Source organism: Psammomys obesus, unplaced genomic scaffold, assembly GCF_907164565.1.
Source record: "Psammomys obesus unplaced genomic scaffold, mPsaObe1.curated_primary_1811, whole genome shotgun sequence".
NCBI lineage: Eukaryota > Metazoa > Chordata > Mammalia > Rodentia > Muridae > Psammomys > Psammomys obesus.
Genome location: NW_026596125.1, coordinates 884,693 through 910,654, shown reverse-complemented (window position 1 = coordinate 910,654; position 25,962 = coordinate 884,693). Strand labels below are relative to the sequence as shown.

The window sequence follows — 25,962 nt, the reverse complement described above, 5'->3', positions numbered from 1 at the left end:
TTTTTTTTTTTTTTTTGAGATAGGGTTTCCCTGTGTATCCTTGGCTATCCTAGACTCATTTTGTAGACCAGGCTGGCCTTGAACTCACAGTGATATACCTGCCTCTGCCTCCCCAAGCACTGGGATTAAAGGCATGTGCCACCATGCCCAGCAGGTTTTTATATGTCATGTGTGAAGTCATTCCAGGAGACATATAGCTTGTGGGTCACAGGTTGGACACACCTACAAGAGAAGGCTTACCTAAATGGCTGGGTACTAGGTAATACTTCTCTTAACATAGACTTCCATAACCCAGAACATCTATTGATCTTTATAATGCCCCTTCTGTTCTGTTTATCACAGAACACAACCCGTGTAAACTGCTGAACTGTTTAACTTGCAGGAAAGTAAGATGTTTGTCTAAGCAGAACCCCTGGAGACTGTGCCAGGTGGCTGTGGTCCATCCTGATGTTTCAGAGAAGAAAAACAGACACTCTGGACAACAAAGACCAAACTCTGCAAGTATCCTGCCTGCCACCATCTTACCGTGAGTCCTTTCCCTCCTGATGAAGCCCTCTACACAGCTGAGCTCCTCCAGACTGAGCTCTGAGATGATGGCCTCCGAGAATCCTAATTTCTTCCTACCAACTCCCATCTCCTGAATACTGGCTTTCGGGCAGTGAGCAGGATGCACCTTACCCTATAAGCATTCCAATGACTTTTAAAACCGTTTGTATGAAAGCATTTAACTTATGTACCTGAAGACAGCAGCTACGGTGGATACACATCTTTATATTTTTCATGTCAAGCTAAAATTTATTACAGAGCTTGCTATGGTGCTAGTCATTGGGTTGAGACCTTTCACTAGTATATGGGGAAGGCAGTCATTAATTTTGTAAACTATAGAAAACACAACAAAATTCTGGTCCTAAAATAACTTATATAGAATATCTTATATAGAATGATGTGTTTTCTTTGGTCAGATAATTCAAAATATATGAGGATTTTTTTTTTGTCTATCTTTCTGTTCTTACTACCACAAAGCTCATATTTAAATGTACTATTCAATCATAAACACCCACTTCTCCCAAACTCTTGGCCTATTTACCACCCTTTCTCCTTAGAAGTTGTTATGATTTGTTATATTTAGGATGGATTGTCATGTGTCTGACTTTATTGCACATTGACTCAAACTCTTTTAAGAAAATATTACATATGTCACATTAAGTGCAAATTACATCAGGTATGGTGGTATATACCAGTAATAGGACTGCTACAAGTTCAAGACCAACCAGGGCCACACTGACTTCAGGCCAGCCTGGGCTGCATACTGAGTTCCAGTCTCAGAAACAGACAATAGAATAACTTCACAAATATGTTCCAAGGTTTTATTAAGTTTGACCTCATAATTATTTCAACATTTTCAGTCATTTTCCTACATTACCTCATGTTTTTCAATCACCACTTCATCAAAAACATTGATGTGTATGTCATCTTTTATTTTAGATAAACTAGAGAAGCTGTAATCATGTCCTGGTGAGCTGAAAACAAGGAAAGCATACTTGTGTTTAAGTTTGTTTTTTTTTTTTTTCTTTTTCAAAATCTACTTATTTTCTAAGCGCATCACTGATAAAGTACAATAGATTATCTATGATCTTTTCCTTTGTAAAGTTAAACTTAGAAAGAGCTGTATGTCTTGAAGTCTGGCTTCTACTGTTTATAAGAAGTAATGTGAGCATTATAATTTGCCTTATATTTCTCTTAAGATGAAAATAAAAATAGACAGCAGCATGGGTTCAGCTGGAGATCATGTTAAGCAAAATGAGCCAGGCAGAGAAAGACAATGATTGGCACCGTCAATCCGAAAGAGAAGACCCTTCCAAATGACCAAGACTCCCAGGCCAGTAGTGATCACTGCATTACAGCACAGTGTGTGACACCATTCTTTAGACTTTAGTTCTGCGCAACAACTAATACAAGACACGGTCATTGCTGCGAGGGTTAACTTGCATAAAAAGCGGTATGCCTCGTGGAAGAATATTCAGGAATTAGTTCCAGGAGGTCCAGGTCAACTTAGATGTCCTGGCAGCAGATGAAAAGGAAATGCCTAGTGAGGTTGATGATGGCCCTGCCTAGCAGTCTTCCTGCTCCTGGCCTCACTCTACACTTTTCCCTACCTTTAAGAGCTCCCTGTACCTCCGAGTTTCCCAAGATAGAGCTTTGAGGATGACAGTTCCTGCACCCCAGGATGCTGACCCTTTAATACAAGTTATTTCTTCCCCATAACTCTCAGATTCCAACTATTGGCTTGTGAGTGGCAAGCAGCCCAGCCCCATTCCTGCTAATCTTTTTACCATACAACTGCTACTAACATTACTAAAGCTTTTATCTGTTTGTCTGTTTGTTTTAAATGAAACAAGAGCTACTTCAAGGAATCTCCAATAATTCCTTTAATTTTCTGATATCGGGTACTGGGAGTGACCACTGAAAAACACTGACTGAGTGTCATGAGAATTTTAAATTGAATATTCCCTAAAATAAGCTAATTCTCCTATTTTGTTCCTCTGGGGTTTCTTTTCATGCTAGGAATGCCCAGGCCGAGTCAGGGAAGGCAATGCATACGTACAGCCCTGTACTGGCATGAGAAAGGACGAGAATCACTTTGAGACTCCGTTCAGTTTGTCCATTTGGTATATACCTTAAATTTCCAAGTCCTCTGCATTATCTTACGTTATATAGTCTATTCGAACTTTCCTCAAATTTTGCCATAATTCCCCCTCCAAAGCAGAGCTTGCCAATTATCCTTTATTTACTGTCACTTTCTGTTACATTTGCCTGTGGTTTTGTTTTGTTTTTTTTTTTCCTTTTCCAGTATTGTGAATCGAACCCATAGCCTCATGCATACTAGGCAGACACTGTATTACTCCATGGTCCTACATATAGACTTTATTCACTAGAACGTCACAGGGAAAAAGGAGATGGAATGGGATCTTCTATCACAGACAACAAAAAGGTAACGCAATGCAAGCACTCAGAATGCTGAGGCAGGAAGAACAGGAGTTCAAGGCCAGCCTCATCTATATAGTGAGGTGTAGGCCCATCCAGGCAACATGGCAAGACCTTGTCTTAACAAACAACCCCAGAATCAACTCCAAATTATAATGTCTAAACTAATAATCCAAGTATTTCCAAACACACATAATCATCTCTCTTCATTTAAACACTTTTCCAGCAAATGTGCTTCTTTCCATTTTCTCCCCTCTCGTCCTTCTCCCTCCCTCTTCTCATCCTTCCCTTCTTGCTTCCCCTACCCCTACCCCATCACATCCCAGTCAGTGTCTGGGGGCTTTCACTCCGAGAGATGAACCTTGTATGAGAAAGCCCATAAAACCTGCAAATCATTACCACAGAGAGCATGATAATTATGTCAGTTCTTCCGAATTTTCTTGGCATTTGTTGGAAGAGGCTTTATGTTAACATGGGAACAAGATAAAACATATATAAAAATAATCACATCCGTTGATGATAATATCATATTGACTATGAAACAATATAAAATATTTATAGAAAATGCTCTTATAGTTAGTTATGTTATCTGAAAAATGTGCACGTGTTTAGCAGCTATGGCCACTTGATCATGAAGTACACCGCAGACTGTGTGCCTAGCAGTAAGCACAGCAATATCAGAGAAAGTAGACATGGAGTTTGACCCACTTTTGTTGGCTCATGTGTGGGGTGCTTCTAAACACACTTAGGGAATTTTTTGAGCCCATACCATTTCTTCTCTTCTTTGAAGCAAGCGGAAACATGGGGACATGTTTCTTCAGAAAGTTGAAATCTGATTTATTAACTTTCATTAAAATGTCTTTTACATGCAGGAATACTGCAGGAAACGTGGTTTTTCTAATTCTCGACAGAATGCAATCTAAGACATTAACATCAGTGGCTGCAAATATTAAAAGGGGAAAAACCGCTGCTGGCTATGCATATACGTGCTGCATGATCTCGCTAGGCATGGAATTACTGAACCCTGCCCGAGACCCACAAACTTAGAAGCTGAGAAGGTAGCCCACATGTCCATGTTTAAGAAGCTGTCTCGGGAACGATAATGTTTAACATGTCTGAGAGCCACTGACTGACTGCAAACAATGCGCTTTGGAAGAGAAGTGCAAAAGTGTACAGAACAGCACTGTTTGCAAAGGGGAGAAAGGAAGACAAGAAAGGGCTAAATAATCATGCGGCTTTTGCTCAATAGTAGATTATATAGAAGTTCAAATAAAAGGATGAAAGTGTCTTAGTGTATTTAATGCTGCAGTTACAAAACACCTGACACAAGATAACTTGTAGAAGACTTGAAATCTCTCTTTCTCTCTCCCTCTCCCTCTCTCTCTCTCTCTCTCTCTCTCTCTCTCTCTCTCACACACACACATACAATTATGAAAGCTAAAAATATAGAACGTATGCAGAGTCTGGTGAGGATACTTGTAGAAAAGACTTGAAATCTCTCTCTCTCTCTCTCTCTCACACACACACACACATACACACAATTATGAAAGCTAAAAATACAGAACGTATGCAGAGTCTGGTGAGGATCTTCCTGCTGCTTCTTCACATAGCTCAAGAGGAAACCCATGCCTGCAAGCCTACACAGCTTTCTGTAACAGTGTCAATTAACTGATAAGGACTGGTGAGTACTACAATAATGAGATGACCTGTACTCTATAGTTATATCCTTGGAATTGAAACATTTCTATCCTAGAGGGGGGCCGTTTAAGACTCACGAAGTAAGCAACTCACAAATCTCCAGAAGTCCCTGAAACATACTAGATTCACAACTCCCACCTCTGAGGTTATATAAGCAGTAAGAACTGCTGTGGAAAGTACACTGTGACCATCAAGCTGCCTACGGGTTCCACAGCGCACTCTTAGGACTGAAGTTTTCCTGATCTAGCATCCAGGCTGGTGGGGGGGGGGGGTTCTGATGGAGCTGCCTTCAAGTCCACCATGCTTCTGTAAGTAACCCCTCATCTATACTCATGCCAGGGTCCTCAATATACTCATGGGTTTTCTAAATTGGATTTTGGTAAAATTATTTATTTGGTCTGTCACTGGTTTCCTGTCTGGGGTGATCAGACATTTGTTTGTGTCTTCCTACAAAAAATTTCACATAACAACCTCTTCCTACTGAAAAAGGTAGGTGGTTCCTTCCTCCACATGTACACACACCCAATCATACATGAACATGTTCCCATAACACCTCAGAGTTATTCTGACTAGAAACTTCAGGAAAATGAACTCAAACTTACATGAAATCTACCTTGATTTCTTCATTCCAGCATGGGTGAGATCCGTTTGCAGTGTTGGTTTGATATACAGTGTGTTGAAAAGAAACTTCTATGAAAGGGTGCACAGTATCCTGAAATACAGAGTAGACAATGACTAGGTTTTTATAATCTCTTACACAACAAAGAAAAGTAAAAGGTTGGGAGATTACATGGCAACTGGTTTCCTTAGTTTTCACAGTTCTTTCTCCCAGTAGCCATTATTTAGTCATTGATTTAATAAACATTGGTCCTGTTCTATGTCAGGCACTCTTCAAAGATTTAAAGACAAATAGAACCTTTCTTGAAAGATTTTAAAGTTTTCCAGGAAAAAAATAAGCAAGCAAATAAGTGCCACAGAGCATGAGCAATGCAGCAAGAGAACAGGCTTGTGGCTGTGCGTTTCAGGAAGGGGTATGGGCGTGTTTCTGGGAGTGGGGGGAGCACCAGATGAGCACCACAGAGGAAATCCTGACTGAGCTAGGGCTTTGCAACACTGTGGTGCTTTTCTGGCCAAGAGGAGGGAGATGGGTAGAGGCCACTCCCAGCAAAGGGAACAAGTACTGGAAGCCAAGACAACATGGCTGTGCAGAGGTCAGATAGGAGGACAGCTGACAGACAAGAGTGAGACTATCAAAGATTCTGCGTGCAAGTGGGGACTGTATACCTTGCTGTATAGGACCCGAGAGCAGAGAACGAGACAACATGAACTACATTCAAAAAGAAGGTAATTTTTCAATATTGCTTTACTATGGTAGAGGAAAATAACTGAAATCTGAAAAATATAGAGATGAAGAGACCAGCTGGGAGCCAGGTGCAACTGAGAGCAATCAGCCAATATTAAACTTTATAAGACTTTAAATACCTCATTTAAGATGTCATTCGAGGCTACGAATTTGGTTGCTTTTTGGTGTCTGAGGCGAGACATGGATAACTTCAGGTAAGTAGGCATACTCAAAGTTCTTCAGGAGAAACAACATGGAGACAGCTTTAACAGAGGTGTTGGCAGGCATGAGGGTTATCCTGGGTCTTACAGAGTTTTTTGTTTTGTTTTTTTTTTGTTTTGTTTTGTTTTGTTTTTTGTCATATCAGGTTGGCAATTGTCACTGCTCTGGAGAAGTAGCTCCTAACTGCTGAAGTGTAAGCTAGATCTAGTATGTGGCAACATATTTACTGGTTTTCAGCACCAAGGGAAAAGTAAAGCCAAGCGATATTTGTGGGAATAGAGCCTTCCTAGTTCTTTTGGTGTCAGAATATTTTCTTCTGAAGAATGATGGTTATAGAGAACAGTAGCAACTTTATGTCCTTTCTTCACAAGCAGCCATTAAGATGTGCATTAGTTGTGAAAATAATTAGTTGTGTAAAGGAATAAGGTTGTAGTTTATAAAACAAAGGCAAAACCTCTAAGAGGTTTTAAATCTATATTAATGGCCATTCAGCAAAATGTTTGTTTTTCACAGATAGAATCCATGAATTGTACTAAGCTGAAAGCAAGCAAGCAGAGCATATATGTGGCAAACATGGAATAGGGAACTATCTGATATCCTTGGGAATTTGGGTAGTGATTTTCATATTTATCAACCATCCTTGATACTAAATATCCAGGATACATTTAATGAGATGGGTACTTAATATTCACGAAGCTTTCATCTGGCTAGCCATTCATAGGTAATGTCTATTTTGGTCCCAAGAGATACAAAGAAAATATACTTAGTGCACACAGGAAAGGGAGGTGGGAGCCTGCTTTGGCAGAGTTCTCTACAGATCCTAAGCAGAGCAGGCTATCTCTGTGGGACTCCGACCACACAAGCCTTTCCATCGGGAGACTTTCCTGAAACAAGGTGCACGTTCCGTCTACTTTTCCCATCTTTCTTCTTCCAAAACTGAGGGCTCACTGCTGTGACAGTGGATGGAGTGGTGGGCAGCAGAAACTTCAAAAACTCACAACAGGAAACAGGAACAAGAGGGAATCACTTGGTGATGTGGAAGATTTGCTTGTGTGGCAAATACTCCAGAGCACACACTAAGGTTGCTTTGGGAATCTCATCCCCCGTACCGTTTTTGTTTTGTTCGGGCAGTTTATTCTGGGCCAGAGCTTTGAACATGTTACGCAAACACTCTGTCCCTGAGCTACTATGGGGCTCTTAATATGTGCATTGAGAATAGGTTTAAAAGTTCATTCATTTTACGCATGTGATTTGTATGGATGTGTGTGTATTTGTCATCAAACCCACAGCACTGCGGGTGCTTGGCAGGTGCTCTCCCCCTGGGCTACATCTCTAGGTATTATGCACTGAAACGTTAATGAAACACAAAGTTTCACAAAGGAGGTATGTTTATCACATTTAGGAGAGATCTTCTGCTACTGCAGACCCTGGAGCGTTACCTATAAGACACCGTTTTTCTGGTAGGAATGTTATAGGCCCTCAGGATCCTGACAAGAATCTTGATGTCTCCATCGGAGATGCTCTGTACCGTGACTTTTCTTCTTTCTTTCCTCTGGGGTTTTAACTTCCTTCGTGGTTCAATGAACTTACAAATCACACCTGTCAACTGGCTGAAGAGTAAAAAATGATCAGCTCCATATACACAAAATCACATCATTTTAAATATGGTGCTTAAAATAATTGCTAGGAAGGCCATTGTTCTGAATCGTATTATGTCTGTTACAGAAGGGGGACAGAGCTCTTTTCAGCCCGAAGTAGAATTTATTTCCCAAGCTTAGAAAGAAGTAGCTGTGTGTCACCTCATGCCAGGAAGGCATATCATCGCACCAGATCTGTGGCTACATGGTTCAAAAAGAAGTAAAAGGCAGCAAGAAAAAGCTATAAAACATTTATCTTCACCATTATTATTGCTTTCTAAAGCAATCACTCTCTCAAAAATGACTAATATTCCAATATTCTCCATTGCTCTGAACTAGTTATTTGCCCATCCTGATAACCTAAATCTGTGGACTTATGGTTTGATAGTCACAGCAGTTTCTGTTCAAGGTCTGGAAATACACAGCTGTGGCTTTCAGTACCCCACAGCAGTCAGAACCCTATTGCTGATGCTGAGAATTTTCATGTGGCCCCTGGAGGGGATCAGATCCACATCTGACGCCTGGGCTTCACTGCGGCCACTGAAGAATGGAGACAGTCCAGCAAAGTCTCCAGCACCTGCCCCTGTGCTGCCCAGGGCTCCGGCACCACGGAGGGGACTCGGGTTTGCAGGGCGAGAGGATGGGCTTACAGCGCTGCTGCAACCACAGCTCATCCAGTAGCGATCTCGCAAGAAAACCCCAGAACAACAAAAGAAACGGGACAGAGATGCTCTTTTCTTTTTCTGTCTTGTCCTAGAAACTACCCAAAAAGAGAGAGAACCCAACTGTCTCTAAAGTATTACACAACTACAGCAATGTCAGGTAGGTGATCTAAAGTGGCCAGATATATTTTGTCTACAAACCTTATTCTGCATTCTGGAGCTGCAGTTTTGACACGTGGCATAAATATAAAGTACACAGAACCCAGAGGATTCTGACGATGCTAGCTTAAAGCTTTACTTTCATACTTAATAGTTCTAAAGTGGGGAGATGGCTCAGAGGTTAAGAGTCCTGGTTGTCCTTCCAAAGGTCCTGAGTTCAATCCCCAGGCAACCACAGGGTGGCTCATAACTATCTATGATGAGATCTGGCACCCTCTTCTGGCCTCCAGACACACCTGCAGGCAGAACGCTATATAAATAATAAAAACAAAAATAAATCTTAAAAAAAATAGTTCTGAAGTACCTTGTAGATACAATTTCTTCGTAGTCAGCCACAATATCTGACAAGTTAAATTTGCTGATTTTGATGATTTTTTTCATTATCAACCTTCTCATCTAAAGAAAAATCCAGAAGTTAAAAGAAATGGAGTGTTTCTGTTTTAAAGACTACGTAGTCACAATGCTTCTGTGGTACTGTGTATTTCGCTCCTTGATATTTCAATCAGGGAGCAGGAAGGGAGGTGGGTCGGTGAAGGCACAGCTATTTCTACTGCTATTAAAATCATCCTCAGCACACAGTTATGCCAAAGCAAACTCTTTCTACATCCTTTCCTTTCACGTTCATTTGATCTTATCCAAAGTCCTTGCTCAGTTTTCCCATCTAGCTCATAGTCTGCACTGCCAGAATGAGTCTTCACTAAGAAAAAAAAGACAGGCCTGGGAGCTCATTCCCACAACAGTCAGTAATGACCAACATGAACCCTGACCCATAGACTAGAAGAAATCTGTCTTTCCCTCAAGCCCATCCTATGCTACCTTTAACTTCCTAGTCTGTGGCAAGAGAGTTAGTCAGAGCTTAAGGTTTTGCCACTGGTGCTATAAACCTTTCTTCTTCTTTTTAAAATTTGAGCCAGGGTCTCAGTATAGAGCACAGGCTGACATGATCTTAAGTGGACCAGGTTGGCCTTGAACTTGCAATTCTCACTCAGCCTCCCAAGTGTGGGGAGTACAGTTATGTGCCACTATACCTGGTTTAAGTCCCTATTCTTCTAAAGACCACTGTCGCCTCGGAAACTCTTCCCTCTCCTCTAACGCTAGTCTTCATGATAGATTTAGAAGGGTTGAAAACCTATAGACCTAAAAAATATAGGGTGAACAGTTTCCATTATCTGTAATTCCAGTATTAGCATGTGAACCTACCTAATTTGTAGGTTTAAACTAACCTCAGAGCACAGTCTTTACACAAGTTTACATCTAACTGCACAGCTACACAGCTTTCTTAAGGCTCCTACCTAGGATTTGTTCATGCATTTCAGACATCCTCAGCAGTTAGTACCTTAGACCTCGGTAGAGCCATCTCACCTTCCTCTTGGACTTCCCAGAACAGGTAAAGTGATATGCGTTCTCTTTCCTCAAGAGCAAGCACATTTCTCTACTTTCCGAGATGGCAAACTCATTATTAAAGCACACCTTAAGCCTGGTTTTAAAGTGCAGTGTCAGTGAGGATGAGGTGCAAGGGAGACACTGCAACATTCTTGCTTAAACAGGAGCTGGGCTGTGCTCCCACAGAGCGTTCATTGGTGACGAAGTCAACTAACACAGAAGGAAATCTGAAGAGCGCTGCCCGTCCAACTCTCTGTGGAAAGCGTCTACCATGTGCCCAGCACATGGACTCTCACAAAAGTATATAAAATAGGTTGACATTACCTTTCTCAGAAATTTGACAGAATTAATCCTTTGCGCAGTAATGGAGTTCCCATCTGAAATGGAGATATCCCTCTGCGCCTGACTTTCATACTCCTGAACAGAGAATTACGTTAGTTCTGCCTGAATGTAATACAGGGATCTGTCTGGTGTGCTCCAACAAGAAATACTGTTATTTGTTTCCATTCCAGCACAAAGACGGTGGCGAAATGTGTCAGGACAAACCATCCTTTATGATTCTCTCACTGGGCCTGGCCCAGACCAGTTTATGCCTATATTCCACTTTCTTCTGGTATGAAGTCCTCTGATCTTTTACTTGTGTTTATTTGCTTAGTATATGCACCTCCATGTGGAGGACAATTTTCAGCATTGGGTTCTCCTTCTACCATATGGGTCTCAGGGATCAAACTCAGACTGTCAGGCTGGGCAATAGGTGCCCTTAACCCCTGAACCATTTGACAGGCCCAGTGATGTTCTAAATTGTAGTGGTGAGCAAGAAAGAAATGTCACTTTGAAAATGACATTTGTCTCTTGAGCCACACCCAGGGAGCTTCCATGACAGTCCTGCCTGGGATCTGAGCATGTTCCCACTACAACTTGAGTTTTAAATATGATGAGCTGAGTCCTGCATAGTTTTTGTTGTATAGCTTCTAAATGGCTGAGTGGACATCAAAATCTGGCATTTTTATCCAAGCCTGCTGTCATCAACCTACAACAGGGGTTTTCCTTAGAGATGGGCAAGCAGTTGTTTTTGAACTATCTCTTACAAAGCTTCAGTGCTGGGTTTCAACAGCTGGCCACTCCCACAGCCATCCACTTTTATAATCCCCACCTAGAGGCTGGAGGTGGGCTGCTAAAGTATTTAAACACAGGCCCTTTTGACACGGGAAGAGAAGCTCTATTTGGGACATTTACTCATCCATGGCACAAACATGCCCCTGGTTGCGGATTGCTGGCAGCCGCCAGGAACTCCCTGCAGGTGTGGCTGGGAAGAGACCGGTCTGATGGAGGTGGGTCTGATGAGTGTTACTGGCCCTCAAAACCTGGTAACACCCATCCTTGTTTTGTAAACCTGCCCACGACATATCTGATTGGTTGATTAAATGGCCTATATCTGGGCAGGGCAGAATGGGGTAGTTGTGGCTACAGAAGACAGACGGATGGAAAGAGAGGAGGAAGGAGGATGGCACAATGGGTTAATGTGGAGAAAAAAACCTCGTGGGCCAAGAGGAAGGACTTCAATAATGGCATGAAAAGACCCAGGTGAGGAAGATTAAGGTAGCTAGCATTGGATGGGGGCTGGGAGATGGACTGTGAGATTATTGAGACAGCATTGGTGAAATATCTGCCCACCCTGAGGGAAATGAGGCAATTATAAGATCTAGCGGTGTCTGTGTCTTATTCTGTGTGATAGTGGGTTAGCTAATAGCACCCTGATAATCTTAGGGCTGATAATAAACACCAAATGGCCCAACCCTCGTCTATTATTTACTACAGCACCTGTCTTACAGACGTCACTGGCTGAGCTCAGCTGGCTGCAGCGCGTGACCCAGCAAGACCAGCGCTTTTCTTGTCCCTGCTTTGGATTCTAAAGATCTGAAGTTGACATATACTTTACAATTAATATCTATGTTCCTCGGGATAGTGTTTTATGACTCCTCCCCATAACTGCTGCGAAATTGGTGATATGTTTTATGATAACAAAAATACATCAGTTACATCAATTTAGAATACACTTAAAGGATGTGGGCTGTTAAGTAGATTGGATAATACTACACTGTAAAGTCCAGGTAAGAGCATGGTGAGATTTAGGTGGTCTGTACAATTTCAGTATCTACAGAGAAAGTTAAAAATCTGTGTTGACTATTAGTTACCAAAATTAAAACTGGGATGAAGATAGGTTCACATCAGCATGATACTGTTCTATCATACGGTGAACTGTGTTTGAATGGGAGCCAAGTACCTGGAAGACTATGTCTGGGATCTCTCTGTCATAGAGGGGCATCTGCTGCAGGAGGAAGAGATCTAGCTGGCCTGCATTTCTCAGCTGCAGCAGCTGGAAGCGTTTGCTCCTTTTCATTTCTTCCTCAGACACAAAGTTAAATTCATCTTGCAACTGCTCGAGACGGAAATATTTTGGAATTTCCTGTCCTTTGTGTCTCAAGTACTGTAAAACAGGAACATGCAAAGTCTTTACTTACGAAATTATTTTTGGTTCAAGAATTACTTCAGAATACTGTTTTTGCTCCATGAACAGTGTGGTCCTACTTGGTCTGAGTAAGGAAGGGAGGAGCAACTGAACCTACGGAGGCATATGACCTGTGGAAATACACACTCTGACTGACATGGCTTTCTGGCGTGTCTGAGCATGACCTAGACAGAAAAAGAAAACTTCAGTGTTGTGTAAGGGTCATAGAAGGAATATGAGTACCAGGCCTGGGGAGTGGATATGATAGCCGCCATCCATATCCTCAGAGAGGCTGTGGCAGTGATGAAAGGAGGTCAGAATAAAAAGCATGTTAGCAACACAGAGCAGCTCAGTTGTTGTGGGGTTGGCCACAAGGGCCCAGATCATGGTGGCTGAGTGCAAGAGAACAACTGAAGTCCCCTTGATAAATCATCTTGGCATTTTTAGTACCTAATAATATGGTTAGAATCTAACAGATGTTTAACAGATGTTAGCTTAAAGGTTAGCCTGCCAACCGTCAGGTCTAAAGTAGTCATTTTGTTTGTTACATTTATAAGGCCTTTTCAATATTCTAAACTGATTGAAAAGCATATGTGCCCTCCATTTCATATGCACCCCAAGTGTCTAGAAAAACACACAGCTAATAATGGAGGAATGGACAAGACGCCTATGAGAAAATAAAATATATTGATAGCATTAATAGTTTTTAAAACTTACCATGATAAGTTCTGTTATATCTGAATACTCTGGGTTATTTGGATCAATCCTGATGTCATCTGCCCAGTCACAGAGCTTTTGTGAATTCACGATCCACGGGAGTCCAGGAACACTTCTGGCATCAACATTCCTAAGCACACTAATGCGGAGAAAATATTTTGTGATGCCACGTACAATATGCACACATGTTACACAGGCCAAAGCCTGCCAATGGTAGGAACCTGGCGGTGAACCTATCCACATCCTGTATTAATGATAATGCACAATCTATCTCTGTGATACGCAGACTGGTACTCCTCATGTTCTAATTTTTTCACCATAGCTTTCTAAGAAGGGTCTCTCTTAAATGACGATATAGCTTCTTAAGGGTAAAACTCTGTAGATATTCATCTGTGCCATCTCCAATTTACAGAGTAGCAGAAATGCAGTAGATAATTAAATAAATAGTGCTTTTGGATGTACTTTGTAAACTCTAGGCATAATAATGTGTTAAATATTTTATGTGATGCACAAAACTAAAATTTTAATCCAAATATTTGCTTGTGCAAAATCAAGAAAGCACACAATGTGAGAAGCAAACGTAAGGGGCTGGCAGGATGGCTCACGGGTCAAGGTGCCTGCTACCGAGCCTGATGAGCTGATTCTATCCCTGGGACCGTGGAACAAGAGTATCTGGCCTATACCCCCTATGGAATCACATTACGTTCTATTACATTCCAACAAGTGCAGCACAACCTAAAAGCAATGTTCTTGAAATGCCTTTTCACATTTATTTGTTTTGTGTATTTATTTCCACATTTATTTATGCTTGCACATGCCATAGCAACCATGGAAGTCAAAGGACAACTTGGAAGAGTTCTCTTCTTTGACCATGTAGGTTCATGTGACTGTAGACCTAAGCAGTGACAAAATACAACATCCTACACACAAAACACCGTCACAGTGGGATGAGTCAAATGAAACGTCAACACCCAACTGCTATTTGCGTCCCCCTTTGCGACAACACATATTTCATGGGATGTCTTGCTGGGATGAAGAAGGAGGTTTCAAACAGGGCGAGTTCATACCTAGAGTAAGCGGATCTCAGCGACTGTGACACAGGTGTCAGCGGGATCCCATTTTCATCCAAAGCCCATGAGAGGGAATAGCTAAGTTTTCCTGAGGTTAAAAGGCAAACTTCTTCATTCTCACCTCCCTCGAGATTAAAAGGCACATCTGTTTAAAAGAAAAAAAAAGACATTTAGAACACACCACTGGCTTAGAAACGCACAAGCTGAGGGGCCGTGAGTTGACTCGGTGTGGAAATTGCCTCTTATGCAAGTATAAAGATGAGTTTGGATCCTCCGAACCCACATGAAAACTGTCTGCAGTCCCAGAGCTGAGGAGGCAGAGACAGGTGGATCCTGAAGCTCAGCTACCCAGCTGTCCTGCCAAACTGATGCCTCAGGTTCAGAGAGACTCAGTTAAGAAGAAAATAAGAGTGGAGAGCAATGGCGGAAAGTCACCTACTGGCAGCCTCTGGCCTCCACCCGGATACCTCTCATCTCCTCTCTAAGATACCACAAGAAGGACTGCCTTAGACTGAAAATGAGAGGAAAATATTGAGCCAAGCACGGAGATGAGCAGCTCTCCATTTCTTACTCCTGGGATTTTGTAACCGTTCTTCCTGGGACTGGCTTCCAGTAAGGAAGGATCATTGACGACAAAAAGAAAAACGAGGAAAAAGAAAAGGAAAAGAGGCAAACAGGGCGAAGAGGGGTAGTTAAGAGCACTTGTCACTCAGTGATGAGAACCGGAGTTAGGACCAGAACACTCACACTGGCCATCTAATAAAGGCCTGTAACTCCAGCTCTGAGGGATACAGTGCCTCTTTCTGGCATCCATGAGTGGGCATGTGTGTGTTTGCACATACACATACACACTTTCCACACATGGAATAAAACTTTTTTTTTTTAAAGGAGCCATAGTTCCCTTTCCTTACATTCCTGTATCTTCTATATCCCTCGACAAACACAACATAAACTCTCAGAGTGCTGATAGTTTACTGCCACTATGTGAAACTATGGCTATGTTATCATCTTTTGTATAGCTTCTAGGTTCCTATGGGAGAAAAGAATTTTTGGGTCCATCTGGATCAAAGCAGACTATGTTCTTTGGCCTGACTGTCCCAGTTCCTTTGTTTAGACATTTTCTCCTGCCTCCTCCTTGCTCACTTGTTCACACCTCTCTTCCTTTGCACCAAAGGAAATAGGTACAAATAGATTCCAAAGCTCCTAAGAAGATCAAAGAAAGGCATCTTGGGGAAAAAGGAAATGAAGTGGAAGTTTCTGGTTTCTTTGGAAACTCAGTTGTGTCATGTCACTATGTTTTTTGTTTGGGTCCTACATGTGGATGTGGGAATATTCTCCCTCCTGCCCCCAACACACACAGAGAAAACAGCCCCCATGAAAAGGCAGGTGATGTTGGTCAGCTGAAAACCAACTTGTGCAAGGGATTTTTTTGTGGGCAGGAAAACACATTTGTGTGGACTTTGAGAAGGGATAGATAGAAGCCCACAGACAGTGAGACAATGTTGGTTTTGCATCTCTACGCTTTTGCGTTGCTATGCTTTGCAATGGTTCACATCCTTTGCTGGTTTTCCCAGAGAGAAATGCTCCTGAGAACTGCTTGTGCTGCTTTGGCAGAGTTTTGCCACTTTGGCAGGTGTGTGCCACTTGCACAGAGTCAAGCTGCTTCTACTGAGTCGCTCCACTGCTACTGACACTTGTTGCTGCTGGTATTCTGACCACTGGGAGTTTGGTAATCTTCAGAAAACCCATTGGCCCTTATCAGCAGGAAGTAGATAATAGAGATCTACAGCCCCTTTCCCAGACTAATGTCCTACCTAAGGTGGGGTGGGCATGGGGAGTTGGAAAGGAGGTAAAGGCATTTAAGGTATTTGAAAAAAATCTAAGCCTACAAAACAAAACAAAAGGCCTTGTTCTTAGAGATGTGATAACCAATCTTCTTGGGAGAAGAGTGAAGTCAATTGAATAACAAAGGGATAGAAAATTTCCCTTCTTTCCATTATCCTTTTTCTCCTTTCTCTTTACCTTCTCTACTGTTGTAAGATAGCAGACATATCCTGTAACATTCTTACGGTCATTATAAGAGAGAAAGTCAGACGCAAAGGTCCACATTGGGGAGATAGCTCTCTGAGTAGGACCTGAGTTCATATCTCAAGGAGCTGGGCATGCTGTCACACCCTGCAATCCCAGCTCTGGGGAGGCAGTGGCAGGCAGATCCATGGAGCTTGCTGGCCAGCAGCTAGGTTCAGTAAGACTCTGTCTCAAGAATGAGGAAAGAATACTTGACAAAAGACACAACACACACACATCAGAGCTCATATTCCAGAACCCACACTGTTTCTCCTCCATAGGACTAGAAAAAGCACAGGTGTTCATGTTCATCCCAATGTTTTAAGTTTCTCAAAGACCTGATTCAAGATAAAAGTTTTAAATGATTTAGTTTTTGACACCTGGTATAGTGTGTGTGTGTGTGTGTGTGTGTGTGCGCGCGCTCGCGTGGGTTTTTTGCTTTGTTTGTTGAGACTTGCCATAGAGCCCAGGAACTCACTATCTTTTGGGGGCTTTTGAGAGCTGGGATAACAGGTGGGTGCCACCATAGCCAGTGTTAAGTAAATTTTGTTCAGATGGAAACATTCTACTTTTGTAAGGAAACTCTTTAAACAAAAGCAAACAACTCAAAATAGCTTCAGGAGGTCCCTGAAACTGAACAGATTCACTAGGGCCTCTCCTTGCCACAATAAGCAACAGAAGCTGAGAGTCCTTCTGAGAGGAAGGGAAACTGACCTGCAAAGAAGACTCCCAGACCAGACCAGTTGCCTGGGGAAAGCAGAAACCAGCCTGAAGAGATTTAGACCAACTGGGGCATCTAGAAAAGACAAACCCCAACATGTTGAGCTATGCAGTGAGCACTGCAGGCTATGCAGTGTGTTTCCCTGCTTTGGAGGCCTTGATGATGAACTTGTATTCACTTGAGTCATTTCTGCTACTACAAGTGACCTCAATAAAACTCACTGGCTCACAAAGCTGGACTTTGGTGATATCCTTACTTTGGTCTGTTGTGGGCTCCCTGTCTGGGGTGAGTAGACGTGTGTTCAGTCTCCCCAGGAAAAGTTTTATTGCAGAACACCCATCTAGGACTCTTTATTCACAAGCATGACCCATGGTCATTTAGGATTTGGTACACATGAAGAAAGCTGAAGGGAGGAGATTTTAAACAAACTCACTGCTTCCTACGCCTCCATCCATTGGTAGGACCAGTTTATCAGAACTAAATTCTGTATATTCCAGGACAGTCTTGCCTTTCAGCTCTGTCTTGTTAGGTAAAGGCAGATATAGTTTGACCAGTAAGTTTGTCCTTTTACTTACTTCGTAGACCTAAATATAAAACAAATGGTTGACAACTCATCAAAATGTAAAACAGGAACAACAGAAAAATAGAACTCCCAATAACACATTTGTATCACTGGACGTATAAGTAGCATTATTTTCTTACATTTCATTCACACAGTTAAGGCAGGAACAGGAAGCTGGCAGGCCAGAGTGCAGCTGTACTCACAAAGCAGAGCCAGAACAGGAAGTGGGGACAGGCTAGAAAACCTCAATTTTATATTTTACATTGACTCATTTCCTCCGGCAAGGCTCCTTAAGGGTTCAACATCCTTCCCAGATACTGCCACCAACTGAGGACTAAGTGTTCAAACATGTGAGTCTATAAGATCAGGGGTCTGTTGGGTGTGCATCTACCTGATGGCTTAAAGGTACCCACGAGGAGGAAAAGGAGTAGGTTAATGAGAAGAAGGAGGAGGAGGAAGAGGAAGGGAAGGAGGAGAAAAAGGAGGAGAAGGAAAAGGAGGAGTTGAAGAAAGAGGAGAACGAGAAGGAGGAAAAGGAGGAGGAGAAAGAACAACAACAACAAAGGATGAAGAACAAACATGGCAAGATAATGAAGCAACCAAGTCAGGGCTGAGAAAATGTGTAGCGACTGTTTGACGTTCACAACAGCTCTATGGTTTACTGCCGCTCAAGCAGTTCACTCAGAGTCAACAGTGATGCTGCAGGCCCAGGCTGACAGAAATATAATTAGTGAAACAGAATTATACCATGAATTATAACAGAATTATGCAGAGCACTGACAAACAAATATTTGTACTTAAGAAATGAAAGACCATAGCAGAGGTGGATTATGCATTTATTAATTGTAAATACATTGTTAGCTATGGAAATCACACATTCCTTAAGATGAAAGAAATAACCTGCCATATATAACAGGAGTTTACGAGAAAAAAAAAATGACACAGGTAGCATAAAATTAGACAGAAACACAAATAACAGTGGCATACCTCCAAGCAAATTGTTTCGGGCCAGTATATTAGCTGAATGTTAAAAATTTGTTGAAACATGACTTTAAAATCAAATTGTAGGGGAGATACTGAAGTGCAGGAAACCTGTTTGCCATTGTAAAATATTTTGATAAAATATCTAAGCTTCTGGATTTTGGCTCTCCTCTTTTGCTCATATCTAAAAAAAAAAAAAAAAAAAAAAATTAGATGGCCCACCTACAAAAGCAAAGACAATGTAATATGTTATTTTTCCCCCAAAATTATCTTAGGATGTTTTTTAAAAATGACATCATCATCATTAACAACAACACACACACGCTCAAGTGCTCCTTTGTTCTTTTCTGTAAATCCCTTAGGCTTTAGGCTAGGTTTGCCCCTTTCCTGCAAGACCACGGAGAAGCCATTCTTTCTCTGAACACTGCAATAAGAGACACTATTGCGTTTCCTGACTTCTCTTTGGAAACAGTTGCTGGTCATGAAATCTCCCAGTGAGTGACAGGAGATCCCAGCCTTCTCTATGCCTATTCACTGATCTAATCAAAGGTTTTAAGTGAGGATTAAGGCTTGATCTTAGTACTGTTATTGGAAGCCCCAGGCCTAGGCCTGAAACCTTCCCTCAGTTTCTGGGTGGGTCAGAGTATCTCTTCCCACTGTTTGTCTATCCACCTTCTTGTAACCCTCCTAAAAGGTCAGGGAACAAACATATTTCTTTAGCTGCCCTGCGTGTTGTCCTCCAAAAGTAGTAGTTTTAACAACAAACTCACAAATAGGTTATGTGTTAGGAACATAAGTTAAAAAAAAAAAACAAAAAAACAAAAAAACGTTTTGTATTAACTCAGAAAACATTTTGTGTAACTCAAAAGCCATTTAGAGCAGCTAGGGTAAGAGGCAGGCCTTAGAAACAAGCTCCTGGAAGGCCATCTCAAATAGGAACCTAGCCTGGGACTGGTAGTGATGAAACAGTCAGAATGGTGAGCCCTGATAGGCTAAATCTATTATCCAGCGTCATGATAAAAAATTGGAACTTTGGAAAGGGTCTCTAGGGTCATACTGCCATGCTCCCAGGACACGACTCCTGTAGACTCTCTATCAAAGTCTACAGGAGACTTTGAGACTGTGTGTGGCCCTGGCGTCTGTAGCCGGTGAACTTCCGGCATTGTCACTGGCCTCATATAGGCCACTGGCCAGCATTCTTGGGGACTTCCGGCCTCTAACCTCCATCAGTGCCATCCTCCTGCCTGCCACAGCTGAAGGACTTATGGCAGATGTGGGTTGAGCCTACAAGGTTCAGAGTGTTTGCACCAGAGAAGATTTCCCAGTGTAACCCTACAGCAGCATTTCTGCCCAAACAATCATTCCCTGTGAGGTGTGTTCTAACTTTTTATATTAGCATGGTATTATGTGTTTGTTTGAATATTTGAAAGTCAAATCTTGTGTGGACATCCTAATTGCTGAGGGCCTTATAGATCTTAGGCTGTGCTTTCCACATTATGAAAATTTACCATCTCAGAATTAGATTATCTCCAGGAAACAGTGCCCCTTGTCTTCTGTTGTGAGCCATCTTTAATCCTTCCCCCATCGCTGTATTCTTTCATTTCTGGCCTTGGCATCAACATTTTACTCTTTTCTAAAGAGCTGATTTTGTTCACCTGTGACAGAGGCAGCCACACTGTTTGATGGCAACTGCTTGGCAAAGCTGTGTTTCCTGTATTTTGCCATAACCCACTAAGCCTTTTCCAGGTTTTCTGACATGCAGATCCTCTTTCCCTCTGTCTCAGGCCCTCCATAGGTCTAGAAATGAGCTCAAGCTGGTCTCGAGGAGGACTTCTGGCAGTTAAATGGAAGCCAGCATTCTTCGGGAACTTGTGAAATGGCTTTACCATCCCCAAAAGGAGTCCTTCCTCCCAGCTGTCCTCCTTACAATCTGCGTGATTTCATTACCCCAACCTTAAGCGAGGTGGTGGCACACGCCTCACAGGGAAAGCAGATCTCCGGAAGTTGGAGGACAGCACGGGCTACGCAGAGAAACCCTAACTTGAAAACATCAAAACAAAAATATATAATGTTATAAAAAAAGAGACAATCTGCATGATTTGTCCACCCCCTGCTCTCTCTCACTGTCTCACTACTCTACTTTCTGTTGTCTGGCTCTCTCTCCTCCTATAAATCACCCTGACATGTCCAGTTCACGTCTTTTTCTCTGCTCTGGCCTCTTCTAGATGCCTCTGGATATTTTCTCTCTCTTGTTCACAATATGAACCTTCCCCCAAATGGCGCAGATCATGTTGGCAGTATCTTTACTGCGGCCCCTCCCATACGCTCGCTAATTTCTTTTTGTGATTCATCTCTCTGCCTTCTTTTTCATGGGCATTCTGTGCATGTTTTACCTAATAAATTTTCTCAGGCCCTCATTTAAAGGAGCTACAGGACGAGTAAAAGGCTGCTTTTCTGCTGTACCTCTACACCCAGAAAAAGGGTGGTGATAATTGTGCCCTTCTGTCTGCTATTCTTTGTGCTTGTCTTTCAATATAACCATCCATCCATTCACTTATAACTGTGAATATTTACGGGGGCATCATCCATCTTCCAACTCTGTGCTAAATGATACATTTACAATTTTCAAAGATCAAATTATCCCGCCTCCTCTGGGACAGAGATGTGGAAACTGTGTTCAGTGCACTAAGCTGAAACATCCTGTTTGTGGGAGTCGGGATCCATAAGCCTAGGGGGTGAGCAAAGTGGGTATTATATTTGTTTACACATAATGTCATAGGCAAGGACAAGGGAAGGATCTGGGAAGAAATGGAATTTGTACTGTCAAAGAAAGAAACTGTCCAAGGGGCCCTCTTGATGTGGAGCAGTTTTCATAAGTGTTCTACACTGAGCAAAGTGGCAATATAATCTTATTTACCAGTGGCTTCATATCCCCCATCTCTACCTGAATAAAAATTACTACTGAGACAAAGTATAAAACTTACTAATATATCAGGCTTGCTAGTGAAGACAGTATAAGTTTTACGGCAACTTAAAATGGTTTGTGTCCTCCCTCAGGAATGTATTTGATGTGTCGCCTGGAGCCACTTTACCTTTCATTAGAATAAACTCCCCCACTTCCAAGATGGGGACCGCATCACACTCCACTGAGCTATGGGGACAATGAAATGTGAAAATGTGGATATGTAAATGTAGCAGGATCAAACAAACGGTACCCAAGAGATCTGACATTGTTATTGCAAAAAAGGCAGCCAGTAACGAACGGGCGATGAAGAAAGAGTTCTCCACGGTGCTTACAAGGAACACTTGGCTAAGTGCGTCAATTCTTCTGTGAAAGAGAGTTGTGGCACCAGGGTGACTGGCTTTGTTCTCTTTATTTCCATTCCTTCAAGGTCTGAAGCTGAATCAGAGAGGGTCTAGAAACCAAAAACAGAGAGACATATAATTTCCCGGGTAAACTGCTTACCCTTGTACTTGGGGTGGTATCTGTTGCAAATTCCAAGAAGCATGCAGCAAGCAACAAAATATCTTAACTAGCCAGACGAGTGGGTGCTGTCATGCCTACATACCTCCTCTGTATCTTCATTCTGAAAAGGCGTCTCTTTACTCTTTTCCCCAGATACTTCTGACAGCTCCGCTTGGTTCTGCTCATTCCACGTGTTCATTTTTATCCTAATTAACAATAAACGCAATTGCTTAAAGAGCAAGGAGAGGGCTGGTATCAGGCTATAAAATGATTACATAAATAAATGGAAAATTATATAATAAATGTTTTGTTTAGAGAAGAAGCAATGTAGGGAGTTATTACAGATAGATTTGAAAGAAAAAAAAATCTTCCTAAGCATTTCTGCAGTTTTCACTGCTTTTTTTCCTCGTTGGTAAAACTGCCCACCAGCATTTGCAGCCTTTTTGAAGGGCATTTCTCCTTGGGGTGAGAAAGTAGCCAGAGGAACGGGGAGATGTAAACTGAGGGTTGAAGGCCATATGTCTGCAATCCTCTACACCATGAAAACAACCTGGTGTAGAGGTAGGTGACTGGTGACAGCAAGTGCCCGTCCCAGCTGTTCCCTGGGGCTGATGTAGTAACATAAGAAGTTCAGTGCTGGGACTATTTCTGCTCCTGTCGGCCTTGTAACTCTCAGCACTAACTGGGCTTGTGTCTCAGTTCTCATAGCTTCGCGCAGTGGGTGTTATTACAATGCAACAAAGCTCCACTCGCCTGGAACATTTTCAGAAAGTAACCATCCTGGGAAGTGACTTTTCTTGATTATGGTGTTTGGTGCTTTTTCAGTTAAAGTTTCAGTTTCTATTTTTAAGCTTTAGAAAGGGAGTCATTTGGGACAATGTACGCTGTGTTTGGAGGGTAAAAGGGCACAGCTACACTGGAAAGAAGCCTGGTGGTTCCTCAGAATGCTAAGCAGATTATTACCACGTGATCCAGCAATTCCTCACCAAGTAGAAGTCTCAGGAGACCTATCCACACGTGTGGGATGATTACAAACGGGGAGGTAATGGTTTCTTTTTGGGATGATGGAAGTGCTCTTAGACTGGGGCCTATACTAAATAATAATAATAATAATAATAATAATAATAATAATAATAACAATAATAAAGTGTGAAGTATATCCTAGTAGAGCTATTTGAAAGACTATATGTTCTATCCTTCTGAAAGAAGACACAAGGATGTTACTTATATGGGCTTGAGACCAAGGTATACAAACTGAAAACCCATCCTCACTAATGTCACTACAGAATTCTGTCAGTGACTGAAGCATCTGCTCTCATCTCACAGTCAGGCTGACTGGAGAGCTGCATGCAGTTGGTGTCTTTTGTAAAGTGTACACCCAAACACTGGCACTGAGACAGAGGATAACCGGTATTGCTTCTCTCTGATTCACAGCCATCAGTAGTGAATCAGCTGACTTAACTGTTCTGTAATGCAATGGCTCTTAAACTTTGTAAAATAGTAAATCACTTAGGGAGATTCAGTTTTAACATTCCTGGGCTCAGACCATGCACCATACCAATCGAAAAGGAACAGCAGACAGTATGGGTCCCGGGCAACTCTAACGGACAGGAATCTGGAGAACTGGCGTTATTAGGAAGCTATTAGTAAATCTTTATTGGATGTTATTAGTTATGTGCCAAGAGGCTGTTATATCTAGAATCCCTTCAGGACGGTTATTGAGCACAGTGGTTTTGGGTTTGTGGACTTCTTTTTATTGTGGACCATTTGGAAAATGACAAGATTCTGGTTAGTTTAGTAAGTGCAAGGTCTCCTCTTGCGTGGCTTCTGTTCACCTTCTCAGCTTAGGCACCTCTCAGTGATTCGAATCTTCTCCGGGTGGTAGTAACAGACGGAGAACACAGGTGAAAACAGTGTCTCACCAGCGGTTCTCAAGCATCTGAACGCCACCGCCCTCTAATACAGGTCCTCAGACCGTGGTGATCTCCAGCCCCCAAATCATTTCATTGTTACTTTGTACCTGTGATTTTGCTTCTGTTGTGAATTGTAATGTAAATATCTGACATGGACATCTGTTATGTGATCCCTGTTTGACCTCATGACCCACAGGTTAAGACCTGCTGATCTGCATGAACCTGGACTTGGTATTTAGAGTAACTGGCTCTCTCTACCTTTAGAAACACACACACACACACACACACACACACACACACACACACACACACACTCAAAGGGGATTGAGAACTGTTGATCCACACAAATTCTCAGTATTTACTAGTGCTGTGGTTTGGATTCATTAGCTGGTAGCAATTGGCTCAGACAGTTTCTCTCTACCTTTAAAAGAGTACACACACTCACACACACACACTTCCATACATGTATTTATTTGGATGGGGTAGACGACGCATACATGCGAGCACCATGGCACGTGTAGAGGTCAGGGGACAACTTGCAGGAGTGGTTCTCCTTCCACCACGTGGGTCCTGGGGATTGAACTCTGACTGTCTCACTTGGCGGCACTTGATGTTAGCTACTGAGCCGTCCCACCGGCCCAGGTCTCTCTGCGCTTAAGGGAAGAATGCTAACCCTTGACAACCCAGCCTGGATACGGTGACCAGCTTTACATTCAACTCCCTGCTGGTGCATCTCAGCCACTTTATACAACATTCCCTCCACATTAGAAATTCACCCAGTATTTAGAAGCATCAGGCGTGAGTAGGCCTTCCTTCTTACTGTGCATACAGCGGGCCACAGCTGAAGATGGTAAGGTGCCCGCTGGTGCTCCTCTGTCCTGTGTTTGGTTTCTCCTCCTCTTCTAAGCCACTTAAAGCCATTTCACAAGTATGCATCCTCAAACCTCTCCTAACTTCACTGTCTCCCTTTTCCTTAAGGAGTGTTATAGGCACTGGTGGCATTAATTATTAAGACCATGCTACTGGCCTCCACATTTTTCTTCTGACACCCTCCAGCTGTTCTTTCAACTACCTCGTTTAGGGATATTAAAAAACATCAGATTCTGTGCCCCAAGCAAAACATGAAAAGGAGCCAGCACATAGGCGTTAAGCTTTCTTGTCCAGTGTCTCCTGGAAAGGTGGCTACAGTCTCCTTCAGTTAGACTCTACTGAGACCAGGTTGGTTGTTAGTACAAAAACAGTAAACTTAGGAAAAAGAATTCTCAAAGCTTCTCTAATTATCAGAATAGTACTTTAATTGCTTGGTCCTTTGTTCCTTGAGTTCATGGTGCATGGGGTCTGTGGAGGTGCTTTAAAAGATTAAAAGGAAGCTGGAGAGATGGTTCAGAGGTTAAGAGCACTGGCTGCTCTTCTAGAGGTCTGGAGTTCAATTCCCAGGAACCATAGGGTGGCTCACAACCATCTATAGTGAGATCTGCTGCCCTCTTCTGGCATGCAGGCAGACAGAACATTGTATACACAATAAATAAACCTTAAAAAAAATTAAAAGGAAGCTCAAGATCCTATTGATTCATGGGTTTTCCATGCTGGGCTTGGGTTTACAAACTGTTTGAAGTGCTTTTGTTAAAAGCTACCGTATAAGTAGAAGAACAACACAAAACACACCTTCCCTAGTAGCCTGAAACGACACTTGCCCTTACCAGTTCTGAAAAAGACAGACTCAGGACAAACGGTTGTCAGAAGGGAACTAGTTATTACTCTGGAGTTCATAAATACTTACATGATTAACAAATTTAACTCTGAATTAG

At 42.2% G+C, this 25,962-nt stretch overlaps 1 protein-coding gene across 1 annotated transcript in view; it reads right to left on the bottom strand.

Annotated features, from left to right (window-relative positions):
• Cc2d2b (coiled-coil and C2 domain containing 2B) overlaps positions 1 to 25,962 on the bottom strand; it is a 73,702-nt gene that overhangs the window by 23,217 nt on the left and 24,523 nt on the right. Inside the window, exons 13-25 of the mRNA XM_055591615.1 lie at positions 22,345 to 22,447; positions 22,073 to 22,191; positions 18,782 to 18,959; positions 17,666 to 17,816; positions 14,442 to 14,589; positions 13,375 to 13,513; positions 12,433 to 12,636; positions 10,473 to 10,565; positions 9,070 to 9,161; positions 7,687 to 7,857; positions 6,166 to 6,262; positions 5,286 to 5,395; positions 1,424 to 1,520 (exon numbers count right to left, since the gene is read on the bottom strand). Of these exons, the coding sequence (XP_055447590.1) occupies positions 1,424 to 1,520; positions 5,286 to 5,395; positions 6,166 to 6,262; positions 7,687 to 7,857; positions 9,070 to 9,161; positions 10,473 to 10,565; positions 12,433 to 12,636; positions 13,375 to 13,513; positions 14,442 to 14,589; positions 17,666 to 17,816; positions 18,782 to 18,959; positions 22,073 to 22,191; positions 22,345 to 22,447 (1,702 nt within the window). The remainder of the gene's footprint in view (positions 1 to 1,423; positions 1,521 to 5,285; positions 5,396 to 6,165; positions 6,263 to 7,686; positions 7,858 to 9,069; positions 9,162 to 10,472; positions 10,566 to 12,432; positions 12,637 to 13,374; positions 13,514 to 14,441; positions 14,590 to 17,665; positions 17,817 to 18,781; positions 18,960 to 22,072; positions 22,192 to 22,344; positions 22,448 to 25,962) is intronic.